Below are 14,473 nucleotides of genomic sequence, written 5' to 3' on the forward strand. Positions count from 1 at the left end.
ACATCTGTGGAAGTGAATGGTCAGTCAATGTTTCAAGCTGAGATTCTTCAGGAAAATGCAATGACATGGAGGTAAAATAGTGGGTAAGTATTATTTAACATGAAAGTTAATATGGAGCAGACATACCAACAGCACCTATGAATCCACCATGTTCATAGCATTATGGCGATAGGATTCCAAAAGTTTTTTCATTTAAGATGCTTTTTCTGTTTGATGTTTCCAATGGGTACATCTTACTTCCACTAATATTCATGAAACCAACATTAAAGAGTTACTAAGAAAAAGCTTAGAGATATATTATTATCTGACATATCTTAATCTCAAAGAGATATTAGGCCTTTTGTCCCAAGTAGCTAAGATTAGCAAATCTGTGATTTTGGCACAAAAGCATGAATCCATCTCCCACACTCAGTGATTGATGCTCCAAGTGCATTACATTACACATTGAGTCATCACCTTCAAAATATATAAAAATAAATAAATATATTGGAAGGATGAAAAATAATTTTGTTGATGGCGAAATTTATGACTGTGTTATGATTATTACAGTCCAGCAGTCCAACTCTGGAATATTGATTAAGAAGTGCAATGAAATTCATATAACAACATTTACATACCAATCTACAAAATGCATACAGAATGGCAGAAAAAATTAAACACAATGAGATTTACCAAGACCATCATAAGTAGCAGAAGACATGTATAAAATTTTCAAAATCTGTTTTATTCAGTGTTTATACCTTCACATGTTCATTCATTTTTGAGGATACACTAAAGTGCAGACAGGCTATGTATTAACTAAAATCATAACTTTAATTTGTATTATGAAGGTAATTGGTACAAGAAAAATAATTGACTATCAAATAGTGCTGGGTTAATGCAGGTCTGAAGGTTCCATGGATTTAAAGTGAAGGGTTTCCAAAGCCAAGTGTTTGCTGTAGTTGATGAATTTCATCAAGAAGCCGTTTATCTTTAAGATTTAACTATATGAAACAAAATATATTACAAGTTAGCTTATACTAGTATTTTTCTCAAGTTGGAAGTTCACATTTTCTGCCGAAACCTCTTGAACTTATTCAACGATTTCCTCAGCCTAATGTGTAATAATCTTAAATATATGTGTTTCATTAAAGGTGCAGACTAATTGTTATGTCAATCAAGTCAACCTTTAATTCCTCTAACAGAATAGAAGAAAAGAATAGAACTTTATTGTCAATGCTCAAGACAAAGAGATTGCATCACAATGCTTTACAGTAGCAGCGACCAGTGTTCAATTCCCACTGCTGACTGGGAGGAGTTAGTACGTTCTCCCCATGACAACATGGATTTACTCTGAGTTCTCCGGTTTCATCCCACAAACCAAAGGGGTACCAGAGGGTAGGTTAATTTGTCATTGTACATTGTCCCGTGATTAGGTCAGGGTTAATTTGGGGATTGCTGGGTGGCATGGTTCAAAGGGCCAGAAGGGCCTATTCCATGCTGTATCTTAATAAATAAATAAAAATAAACAGAGTCCGTGCCAACTGCCTTGGAGATAGAATTACTGCTTTCAATTGTAATAATTGGAAAGGTTCATTTATTATCTATGTTTGTATCCAATTTACACTTCTGAGATTCTTCTTCTCCAGATAGCCACGAAACAAAGAAAAACCATGGAAGTCAATTCAAAGAGAAACAGCAAACCCACCCCTGCCCGCATGTAGAAAAACAGCAACATGATCTTCAACCCTCCCTGCACAAAAATGCAACAAGAACATCAGCACCCAAAACTTGTCCCCGCACAAAAAAGGGACAAGAACTCCCAGCCTCCCTTTCGGCCACATCCACACCAGCTGCATCAAGTCGCAGCTCCTCAGGTTAGGGAACTGGAGATGCAGCCCGATGACCTTTGTCTGGTCAGGGAAATTGAGGAGGTGATAGAGAGGAGCTTTAGGCAAGTAGTCACACCCGGGCCTCAGGAGACAGATAAGCGGGTAACAGTTAGGAGAGGGAAGGGCAAGAGTCAGATACTAGAGAGTACCCCTATGGCTGTACCCCTTAGCAATAAGTACTCCAGTTTGAGTATTGCTGGGGGGTGGGGAATAGCCTACCTGGGGGAAGCAACAATGGCTGCTCTGGCCCTGTGGGCTCAGAAGGGTAGGGAAAGGAAGAAGACGGCACTAATAGTGGACTCTATAGTTAGGGAGTTAGGGAGTCAGGCAGGCAATTCTGTGGACGCAGGAAAGAAACATGGATGGTAGTTTGCCTCCCAGGTGCCAGGGTCTGGGATGCTTCTGATCGTATCCACAATATCCTGAAGTGGGAAGGTGAACAGCCAGAGGTCATGGTACATATTGGTACCAACGACATAGGTAGGAAAAGGGAGGAGGTCCTGAAAACAGACTACAGGGAGTTAGGAAGGAAGTTGAGAAGCAGAACCTCAAAGGTAGTAATCTCGGGATTACTGCCTGTGCCACACGACAGTGAGTATAGGAATAGATTGAGGTGAAGGATAAATGCGTGGCTGAGGGATTGGAGCAGGGAGCAGGTACTCAGATTTCTGAATTATTGGGACCTCTTTTGGGGCAGGCGTGACCTGTACAAAAAGGACCGGTTGCACTTGAATCCGAGGGGGACCAATATCCTGGCAGGGAGGGCTGCAAAGGGTATTGGGGAGAGTTTAAACTAGAATTGCTGGGGGGTGGGAACCGAACTGAAGAGACGGAAGAGGGGCGGTTGGCTCACATATAGAGAAAGCTTGGAGACAGTGCAAGAGGGAGGATAGGCAGGTGATAGAGAAGGGATATGCTCAGACCAACAGTTTCCGATGTGTCTATTTTAACACAAGAAGCATCATGAACAGTGCGGATATGCTTAGAGCGTGGATTAGTACTTGGAGTTATGATGTGGCCATTACAGAGACTCAGGGGCAGGAATGGCTACTTAGAGTGCCAGGCTTTAGATGTTTCAGAAACGACAGGGAGGGAAGCAAAAGAGGTGGGGGCACGGCACTGCTGATCAGAGATAGTGTCACGGCTGTAGAAAAGGAGGAAGTCATGGAGGGATTGTCTACTGAGTCTTTGCAAGTGGAAGTTAGAAACAGGAAAGGGTCAATAACTCTACTGGGTGTTTTTTTTATAGACTACCCAATAGTACCAGGGACATCGAGGAGCAGTTAGGGAGACAGATTCTGGAAGGGTGTAATAATAACAGGGCTGTTGTGGTGGGAGATTTTAATTTTCCAAATATTGATTGGGATCTCCCTTGGGCAAGGGGTTTAGATGGGGTGGAGTTTGTTAGGTGTGTTCAGATCCCCTCCAGTTCGCCTACCAGCCCCGACTAGGAGTTGAGGATGCCATCGTCTACCTGCTGGACCGTGTCTACGCCCACCTGGACAAGCCAGCAAGCACTGTGAAGGTCATGTTTTTTGACTGCTCCAGTGCGTTCAATACCATCTGCCCTGCTCTGCTGGGGGAGAAGCTGACAGCGATGCAGGTGGATGCTTCCCTGGTGTCATGGATTCTTGATTACCTGACTAGCAGACCACAGTATGTGTGTTTGCAATATTGTGTGTCCAACAGAGTGATCAGCAGCACTGGGGCTCCACAGGGGACTGTCTTGTCTCCCTTTCTCTTCACCATTTACACCTCGGACTTCAACTACTGCACAGAGTCTTGTCAGCTTCGGGAGTTTTCGGATGACTCTGCCATAGTTGGGATGCATCAGCAAGGGAGATGAGGCTGAGTACAGGGCTACGGTAGGAAACTTTGTCACATGGTGTGAGCAGAATTATCTGCAGCTTAATGTGAAAAAGACTAAGGAGCTGGTGGTAGACCTGAGGAGAGCTAAGGTACCAGAGACCTCTGTTTCCATCCAGGGGGTCAGTGTGGACATGGTGGAGGATTACAAATACCTGGGGATACGAATTGACAATAAACTGGACTGGTCAAAGAACACTGAGGCTGTCTACAAGAAGGGACAGAGCCATCTCTATTTCCTGAGGAGAATGAGGTCCTTTAACATCTGCCGGACGGTGCTGAGGATGTTCTACGAGTCTGTGATGGCCAGTGCTATCATGTTTGCTGTTGTGTGCTGGGGCAACAGGCTGAAGGTAGCAGACACCAGCAGAATCAACAAGCTCATTCGTAAGGCCAGTGATGTTGTGGGGATGGAACTGGACTCTCTCATGGTGGTGTCTGAAAAGAGGATGCTGTCCAAGTTGCATGCCATCTTGGTCAATGTCTCCATCCACTACATAATGTACTGGGTGGGCACAGGAGTACATTCAGCCAGAGACTCATTCCACCGAGATGCAGCACAGAGCGTCATAGGAAGTCATTCCTGCCTGTGGCCATCAAACTTTACAACTCCTCCCTTGGAGGGTCAGATACCCTGAGCCAATAGGCTGGTCCTGAACTTATTTCATAATTTACTGGCATAATTTACATATTACTATTTAACTATTTATGGTTCTATTACTATTTATTATCTATGGTGCAACTGTAACGAAAACCAATTTCCCCCAGGATCAATAAAGTATGACTATGACTATGACTATAGCATTGGAGAGGGATAGGAACAGACAAGTTAGGAAATTGTTTAATTGGAGTAAGGGGAAATATGAAGCTATCAGGGAGGAACTTGAAAGCATAAATTGGGAACAGATGTTCTTAGGGAAATTTACGGCAGAAATGTGGCAAATGTTCAGGTGATATTTGTGTGGTGTTCTGCATAGGTACATTCCAATGAGACAGGGAAAGGATGGTAGGGTATAGGAACCGTGGTGTACAAAGGCTGTTGAAAATCTAGTCAAGAAGAAAAGAAAAGCTTATGAAAGGTTCAAAAAACTAGGTAATGATAGAGATCTAGAAGATTATAAGGCTAGTAGGAAGGAGCTTAAGAATGAAATTCAGAGAACCAGAAGGGGCCATGAGAAGGTTTTGCTGAGCAGGATTAAGGGAGACCCCAAGGCATTCTACAAGTATGTAAGGAGAAAGAGATAAGACATGAGAGAATAGGACCAATCAAGTGTGACAGTGGAAAAGTGTGTATGGAACCAGAGGAGATAGCTGAGGTACTTAATGAATATTTTACTTCAGTATTCACTACAGAAAAGGATCTTGGCAATTGTGGGGATGGCTTACAGCAGTTTGAAAAGCTTGAGGATACAGATATTAAGAAAAAGGATATGCTAGAGCTTTTGGAAAGCATCAAATTGGATAAGTCTCCGGGACCGGAAGAGATGTACCCCAGGCTACGCTGGGAGGTGAGGGAGGAGATTGCTGAGCCTCTGGAATTGATCTTTGCATCATCAATGGGGATGGGGGAGGTTCTGGAGGATTGGAGGGTTGCAGACATTGTTCCCTTATTCAAGAAAGGGAGCGGAGGTAGCCCAGGAAATTATAGACCAGTGAGTCTTACTTCAGTGGTTGGTAAGTTGATGGAAAAGATCCTGAGAGGCAGGATTTATGAACATTTGGAGAAGCATAATATGATTAGGAATAGTCAGCTTGGCTTTGTCAAAGACAGGTCATGCCTTACGAGCCTGATTGAACTTTTTGGGGATGTGACTAAACACGTTGATGAAGGTTGAGCAGTAGATGTAGTGTATATGGATTTTAGCAAGGCATTTGATAAGGTACCCCATGTAAGGCTTATTGAAAAAGTAAGGCGGCATGGGATCTAAGGGGACCTTGCTTTGTGGATCCAGAATTGGCTTGCCCACAGAAGGCAAAGGGTGGTTGTAGACAGGTCATATTCTGCATGGAGGTCGGTGACCAGTGGTGTGCCTCAGCGATCTGTTCTGGGACCCCTTCTCTATGTGATTTTTATAAATGACCTGGATGAGGAAGTGGAGGGATGGGTTAGTAAATTTGCTGATGACACAAAGGTTGGGGGTGTTGTGGACAGTGCAGAGAGCTGTCAGAGTTAACAACGGGACATTGATAGGATGCAAAGCTGGGCTGAGAAGTGGCAGATGGAGTTCAACCCAGATAAGTGCGAGGTGGTTCATTTTGGTAGGTCAAATATGATGGCAGAATATAGTGTTAATGGTAAGACTCCTGGCAGTGTGGAGGATCAGAGTGATCTTGGGGGGCCGAGTTCATAGGACACTCAAAGCTGCTGCGCAGGTTGACTCTGGTTAAGAAGGCATATGGTGCATTGGCCTTCATCAACCGTGGAATTGAGTTTAAGAGCTGAGAGATAATGTTACAGCTATATAGGACCCTGGTCGGACCCCACTTGGAGTACTGTGCTCAGTTCTGGTCGCCTCACTATAGAAGGGATGTGGAAACTATAGAAAGGGTGCAGAGGAAATTTACAAGGATTGGGAGGCATGCCTTATCAGAATAGGTTGAGTGAACTTGGCCTTTTCTCCTTGGAGCGACGGAGGATGAGAGGTGACCTGCTACAGGCGTATAAGATGATGAGAGGCATTGATCCTGTGGATAGTCAGAGGATCCTTCTCAGGCTGAAATGGCTAGCATGAGAGGGGACAGTTTTAAGGTGCTTGGAAGTAGGTACAGAGGAGGTGTCAGGGGTAAGTTTTTTAAGCAGAGAACGGCAAGTGCGTGGATTGGGCTGCTGGCAATGATGATGGAGGCAGATAGGTTCTTTTAAGGGGCTCCTGGACTGGCACATGAAGCTTAGAAAAATAGAGGGCTGTGGGTAACCCTGGGTAATTTCTAACATAAGGACACGTTCAGTACAGCATTGTGGGCCGAAGGGCCTGTATTGTGCTGTAGTTTTGCTATGTTTCTATCAAGTCCCAAATGCCCCTCCCTGCACAAAAATGCAATAAGAACATCAACACTCAAATCCCCCACAAAAAACCCAACAAATGTGTAACAAGACCATTGACCCCGAACCCCCTCCTCCCACACCAAACAAAAACTGAGAAGGAATGGGCAAAAACACAGAACATACAAGCCCAAAGACAGATATCAATTTCAAAAATAAAGTCAAAATGAGAGTCTACCATAGCATTATCATGATTTAATCTTCAAGCAAGATCTTTCACATCAAAGTTGCACTTTTTCCAAACTCTTCAGAAATGATATTCCAAGATAGATGACATTGATTGAAAATGGAGATGTACAGCATAGAAACAGACCCTTCAGCCTACAATGTCTATGCTGACCATCAAGCTGTCTAAACTAATCCCACTTGCCTACATTAACTCCATATCCCTTCATCCTTTCCTTATTCAAGTACCTGTCCAGATACTCTTCCTGGTTCCATCACTTCCTGTGGCAATTCATTCCAGAAACCAACTGCTCTTTATGTGAAAACTTACTCCCCATATCCCTTTTAATCCTCTTCACTTTAAATTTTTAATCTCTAGTTTTAGACACCACCTACCTCAGAAAACAGAGGTTGACTATCTATGATCCTCATAATTTTATCATGTCAGTTCTCAGCCTCCTTTGTTCAAGTGAAAACAGACTCCGCCCATCCAATCTCTCTTTATAACTCAAAACCCTCCAATCCAGGTAACACCCTTGCCAATCTTTTTGGCAATCTTTCCAGGTTCATCACAACTTCCCTGTATTTTGGCAACCAGTACTGTACATAATACTCCAACTTACCAAAACGCATCACTTTGTGCTTGTCCAAAATTATTTTCTTCTATAATTCCCTTGTTATCCTAAGTGCAGTTGTAACCTCAGATAATCTTCTTCACTGTTCACTTAATCACCAATGTGCCACTTACTTTCTCATCCAAGTGGTTTAAACAAATATAGTAGGGGTGAGAACCAGTATGATAGAGCAGATGATGAGTCAGCAGGCTTACAAGTAGATAATCGGTGTAATATTAATGTAAGGAAGGACAAGCCAATGATGGGAGATAAATGCAGAGAGAGCAAAGAGTTAAATTGTACCACTGAGGCAAAATTCATAAGGGCAAAAAATGCAGGACAGAAGGTGCTGTATTTAAATGTGTGTAGCATTTGGAATAAGGTGGACAAACTCATGGCACAATTAGAGATTGGTTGGTATGACATTGTGGGCATCACTGAATTGTGGCTAAAAGGCAGCCATCACTGGGAGTTTAACATCAAAGGATATGCTTTGTATCAAAAGGACAGGCAGGAAGGCATAGATAGTATTGTGGTTCTATTGGTAAGAGATGGAATTACATCTTTAGAAAGAGGTAATATAGGGTCAGAGAGTGTTGAATCTTGGTGGGTGGAATTAAGGAACTGCAAGGGTAAAAAAAACATTATGGGAATCAAATATATAGACTTCCAAATAGTAGCCAAGAAGTGGGGTTGAGATTGGAAAGGGAGCTGGAAACGGCATATAAAGGGTAATGTTGCAATAGTAATGGGGGACTTCAATATGCAAGGGGATTGGGAAAATCAGGTTGGTGTCGGATCGCAGGAGAGGAAATTTGTTGAATGCCTATGAGATGGCCTTTTAGAGCAGCTTATGCTTGAGCCTACTCAGGGAAAGGCTATCTTAGATTGGTTGTTGTGTAATAACTCAGTTTTTATTAGGGAGCTTAATGTAAAGGAGCCCTTAGGAGACAGTGAGCATAATATGATTGAATTCATACTGCAATTTGAGAGGGAAAAGCATAAGTTACATGTATCAGTATCGCAATGGAATAAAGGGAATGACAGAGGCATGAGAGAGGAGCTTGCTCAGGTGGATTGGAGGAGGATACTGGCAGGGATGACGAGAGAACAGAGGTGGTTGAAGTTTCTGGGAATAGTTCACAAGGCACAGGATAGATATGTCTCACAGAAGAAGTTGTTCTCAAATGGCAGGATACTAAAAGTTTTTTCAGTTATATAAAGAGTAAAAGGAAGGTGAGAGTTGATATTGGACCACTGGAAAATGATGCTGGGCTGGAAAAGTGATGGACGACAAAGAAATGGCAGATGAGCTTAATGGGTACTTTGCATCAGTGTTCATTGTGGAAGACTCTAGCATTGTGCCAGAGGTCCGTGAGTGTCAGGGAGCAGGAGTGAGTGCTATTACTATTACAAAGGAAAAAGTGCTAAGCCAACTCAAAGGTCTCAAGGTGGATAAGTCACCTGGACCAGATGGACTACATCCCAGAGTCCTGAGAGAGGTTACTGAAGAGATAATGGAAGCATTGGTCATGATCTTTCAAGAATCTCTTGATTCTGGCATGGTCCCAGAGGACTGGAAAATTGCAAAAGTCAGTCCACTCTTGAAGAAGGGAGGAAAGCAAAAGAAAGGAAATTATCGGCCAATTAGCCTAACTTCAGTGGTTGGAAAAGTTTTGGAGTCCATTATTAAGGATGAGATTTTGGTGTACTTGGAGACTAATGATAAAATAAGTCAAAGTCAGCATGGTTTCTGTAAAGGGAAATATTGCTTGACAAATCTGTTAAGAGTTCTTCGAGGAAGTAACAAGCCAGGTGAACAATGGAGAGGCAGTGAATGTGATTTACTTGGATTTTTAAAAGGCATTTGATAAGATGCCACACATGAGGCTGCTTAACAAGATAAATTCCTATGGGGTTACAGGAAAGATACCGGCATGGATAGAGGAATGGCTGACAGGCAGGATGCAGTGAGTGGGAATAAAGGGGGCCTTTTCTGGTTGGCTGTCGGTGATTAGTGGTGTTCCTCAGGGGTCAGTACTGGGACCGCTACTTTTCACATTGCTTGTCAATGATTGAGATAATGGAATTAATGGCTTTGTGGCAAAGTTTTCAGATGATATGAAGATAGGTGGAGGCATAAGTAGTACTGAGGAAACGATGTGATTGAAGTAGGACTTAAACAAATTGGAAGAATGGGCAAAACAGTGGCAGATGGAATACAATGCTGGGAAATGTATGATAATGAATTTTGGTAAAGGGAATAATAGTGCAGACTATTATCTAAATGGAGAGAAAATTCAAACATCAGAGGTGCAAAGGGACTTAGGAATCCTTGTGCAAGATCTCCAGAGGATTAATTTACAGGTTGAATATGTGGCAAATGCAACGTTGGCATTTATTTCAAGGGGAATACAATATAAAAGCAAGGAGATAATGCGGAGGCTTTATGAGACACTGGCCAGGCTACAACTGGAGTATTGTCAACAGTTTTGAACGCCCATATTAAGAAAGGATGTGTTGTCATTGGAGAGAGTCCAGAGAAGGTTCAAGAAGATTATTCTGGGAATGAAAGGGTTAACGTATGAGGAGCATTTGGCAGCTTTGGGCCCGTACTCACTGGAATTTAGAAGAGTGCAGGGGGATCTCATTGAAGCCCACCAAATGTTGAAAGGACTAGATAAGGTGGATGTGGAGAAGATGTTTCCTGTGGTGAGGGTATCCAGAACTAGAGGGCACAGCCTCAAAATTGACGGCGACCTTTTAGAACAGAGTTAAGGGGGATTTATTTTAGCCAGAGAAAAGTGAATCTGTGGAATGCTCTGCCACAGACTACGGTGGAGGCTAAGTCCAGGAGTATATTTAAAGTGGACGTTGATAGTTTCCTGATTGGTCAGGGCATTAAGGGATATGGCGAGAAGGCAGGTGTACGAATTTGGATGGGATCCAGGATCAGTTAGGATGGAATGGCAGAGTAGACTCTATGAGCTGAATAGCCTAATTCTGCTCCTATGTCTTATGGTCTTATTTATATGGCAAATAACAGGGGACCCCTGTTGCAGCACACCACTGGTCATAGACCTCCAGTCTGAAAATTTTAGTCTTCCAATACAACCCTCTACCTTCCATTACCAAGCCAACTTTATATCTAATGGGCTGACTCACATCGAATCCCATGTGTTTAATGTTCTATCATGCAGGACCTTGTCAAAGGCCTCTCTGAAGTCCATGAGGATGTCTAATGCCTTGTCCTCATCAAACCTCTTGGTCAATTCTTTGAAAAGCTTAACCAAAATCATGAGACATGATTTCCCATGCACAAACCTATGCTGACTATCCCGACTCAACACTTGACTTTCTAAATGCAGATATATTCTGTCTCTCAGAAGTTCTTCCAATAACTTTCCCACCACTGCTCACTAGCTGTAATTACCTGGATTATCCTTGCTGCTCTTCTTAAATAAAGTCAAAACATCAGCTATCCTCCAATATTTTGATACCTCACCCATGGCTAATAAAGATACGAAACTATCTACCAGGACCCCAGCAATATCCTCCCTTGTTTGCCATAACATTCTGAGGTACACCTGGTCACGCCCAGGACATTTATCCAACTTAAGGCATGTCAAGAGCTCCAACATCTCCTCCTTTGTTACGTTGACGTTCCCCAGTATTCATTGTTACCTCCTTTGAACGCAACAACTTCCATGTCCTTCTCCACAGTATATAAACATAAAAGTGTTCCCTTAAGACCTTGCATACTTCCTGTAGTTCCACACATTGATTACCACAATAATTGTCTTCACAGAAAGCAACATTAATTTCTGTCCCAAAAGTCTCAATATCTTCAGACGTCCCACCTGTCAGGCAGCTTTCCACCTCAACTCATCTTCTTAGCACAACCCTCTATTATTATATAATAGAACCTTCAGAACAATTGGTATTGAATGAGTAAATCAAAACAAGATTGATGAGGAAACTAACCTTTGATGCATATTTATAGGTCTGCTCTGCTTCCAATTTTCTCCCTGTCTGAAATAATGAAACATGAATTAAATTAATATAATCACATTCAGACACGTTTGATAGTATTTTTGACTGCACTAAATGTTTCCATTGCATTATTTTCAAATAAGGTGCAGAAAAATTTATTCATATTTGATCTGTTTTAATCTTCTTATTACTCTACCAAGAAGTTCAATGAGAAGAATTAAGATATATTTTGAAATGGGATAATTTTCCCTTCACAAACAAGAGAAAATCTGCAGATGTTGGAAATCTGAGCCACACACACAAAATGCTGAAGGGACTCAGCATGCCAGGCAGCATCCAGGAAAAGAGTACAGTTGATGTTTCCTAATTGCTGCCTGCCCTGCTGAGTTCCTCCAGTTTTTTTGTGTGTAATTTTCCCTTCCATTACCTGGGTAGACACTGAGCCCGTTTTATATTTATTTCTATTAATTGCAATGGAAGACTGCACTTCTAACTGAAAAATTATTAGAATTTATGTTCAGTTGTTTGCTGAAAAATAGAAGTATGAACTGTAGGATATGAATATTTTGTATTGTCAAAGTAGAATTAAACCTAAAGTAAATAAAATCTCCTTCTGGAACATCCTATTTCATCTAATTAAAAAGAAAGATTAGATGAAAATATCAAACCAATAAAGATTTTGATATTCTGTAAAGGAAGATACTCATAGCTTCTCCCTTTTCTTCTAAAGATAGCCGTTCAAACACAGTTCCAAGGATTTAGGGCTCACTCCATACCCACAGCTGATAAGCATTTCATATTCTTACCAACATAATCCTAACCAGTGTTCACAAGTTCACTTGTTGCCACGAAAGGCAATGAGGTAAACTTCCCTGGTTAAGAAGTGAACATGTCAAATAAAAGTTAAATTTACATTGAATTTCATATCCTTGGGTTCACAGACCATTCCCCAGTTCCCAAACATTGCAGTCAATTTGCATATAGCAAAGATGATGTTGAATGTATGGCAAGTAGTGACCTGTTAAATTGTGTATCAATTTTACATGAAGGAAGCAAATTGGCTAGGATCTGGGCTGCTTCCCACACTCTACTTTGAATGACGTGGAGTTATTTATATCTTGCTTAACTGCCAATGTCTTGGTATATATTGCATCAGAAAGCTGGCAGCGTCAAAATTGCGACAAAATCGCACAACAATGGAATGTCAAACCTCTACTCACAGACACAAAAACATATTGGTTGGTCTAGCAAGTCCATGGCTCAGTATAGTACACCACCCTGTGTTTTTTATTGATCAACTGAGGTGTGAAATTTCAATACTTTGGAGATGAAAATAAAATTAATTCTGCCACGATATGAAATTATTTCTGTTTTTAAATATCTTCAGTACCTTTAGGCATACTAATGTGAGATAGCCCCAGACTGCTGCATTAGAGTTACACAGGATATTTGCTTCACAAAGAGCATCCTCAGCATCCGTCAATTCATTAAGCTGAGAGTGTATAAGAAAGAATAGAATTAATCTTAATCATACTATTAAAAACGTCTATAAAGATCTAACAAAAACTGAAGATAATTGACCTCAGGTGCCCTTCTAATCCAGTAGAACATGAATTCTTTTAAAAGATTACTTCACTTCATTTCAACTTTAATTTCAAGTTGCTCATTTAACTTTTATTAATTTTCCTTCCAATATTTCTCTCCTGTGCAAATGTATCATTGTAATGATCTTCAAATACAAATCAATGTTATCATATCCTGAATAGATTATTTTTAATCACCGGGTATAGCCATCTAAAATTATCACTCTTATGTTTCTTGAGCTCGTTACTGGAGATTCACTCTGTTACTTTGATCTGGCCCACACCATTAACCTGGTCCAACGCTACTTGCTTTTATTGGGATCTTGCTCCTTCCCACATCTATCTTAAGGTTTAGGGTTATGAATATGCTAAGGGTTAGTGCGGGTGGGATGTAACTGCTTATAGTTGGTGTTGGGGGTGGATTGCAGAGTGTTCAGATTTGAGGGATGTAGACCAGGTTCGTGGGTGTGTGGGCCACTAGATGGTTGTGGAAGTTGGGGCTAAAGATAGGGTTGGGGTTGGAGGTGAGGGCCTGGAGGGGAGAGTGGAGCCTGGCAGGGAGAGAGCGTTTCCAGGCCAGCATCTCCAAAGACTGGATCCCATGCTGCTGGAAAATATCTGCTAACAGGTCTGACCTGGCCTTACCTTGCAATATTACTGAAGTGCCCTGTCAGTCTAACTCTTAGGCTGTTGCCTGCCTCCCCTATGTATGTGATATGGCATTGTTTACACTGAATTGCATATACTAAGTTCTGCAGTTTAAAAGTTACCCTCTGCTCTATTCAGGCCCATGTTCCAGTCACTCTTTTGTCTTTGTTTTTTGATATTCTCAAGTGTTTGCATACTCTACAGTTTCTCCCCCCACAGTTTGGGGTTGCATGTAATTTGGTACTAACTATATGTCCCTCAAGTTTTTACCTCTCTTAAAAGTTGACACTATTGTACATTTTCCCAGTGGGCTCTCATCTGCCTCCTCTCTTAAAAGCTGACATTATTGTGTCACCCTCACTAAAACTCATATTTGTACAGTACAAACAGTTGGTCACCTCTTCTTTGGCTGGGTGTCTATTCCTGTCTGATTTATTCCCAAAATACTTTTCTACGTTAGGGACACTGTTTATATGCACATTAGAGGGATGTTTAATTGTAAACTATTATGGGCAATTTATCAACACATTTAGAACATTGCTAAACTGACTAAAAATTAAATTCTCAGAACATAGTTTTGAACCTGGATAGGAAAAATAGTGAATATACAGGCTTGAGACTTTTTTTTTACTGTGCCCATGGTCTGTTCTTTATCAAATTATGGTATTGCTCTGCACTGCTGTAACTATA

General features: G+C 41.5%; 1 protein-coding gene across 2 annotated transcripts in view; it reads right to left on the reverse strand.

Annotated features, from left to right (window-relative positions):
• Positions 1–731: 731 nt before the first annotated feature.
• The window catches only part of cfap70 (cilia and flagella associated protein 70), an 86,558-nt gene continuing 72,816 nt past the window's right edge, over positions 732–14,473 (reverse strand). For both annotated transcript variants that reach the window (XM_072269534.1, XM_072269533.1), the window contains exons 26-28: positions 12,943–13,044; positions 11,544–11,591; positions 732–983 (exon numbers count right to left, since the gene is read on the reverse strand). In XM_072269534.1, coding sequence (XP_072125635.1) covers positions 903–983; positions 11,544–11,591; positions 12,943–13,044 — 231 coding nt within the window. In that variant the 3' untranslated portion in view covers positions 732–902. The remainder of the gene's footprint in view (positions 984–11,543; positions 11,592–12,942; positions 13,045–14,473) is intronic.

This window comes from Mobula birostris, chromosome 9 (assembly GCF_030028105.1).
Source record: "Mobula birostris isolate sMobBir1 chromosome 9, sMobBir1.hap1, whole genome shotgun sequence".
Lineage (NCBI taxonomy): Eukaryota > Metazoa > Chordata > Chondrichthyes > Myliobatiformes > Myliobatidae > Mobula > Mobula birostris.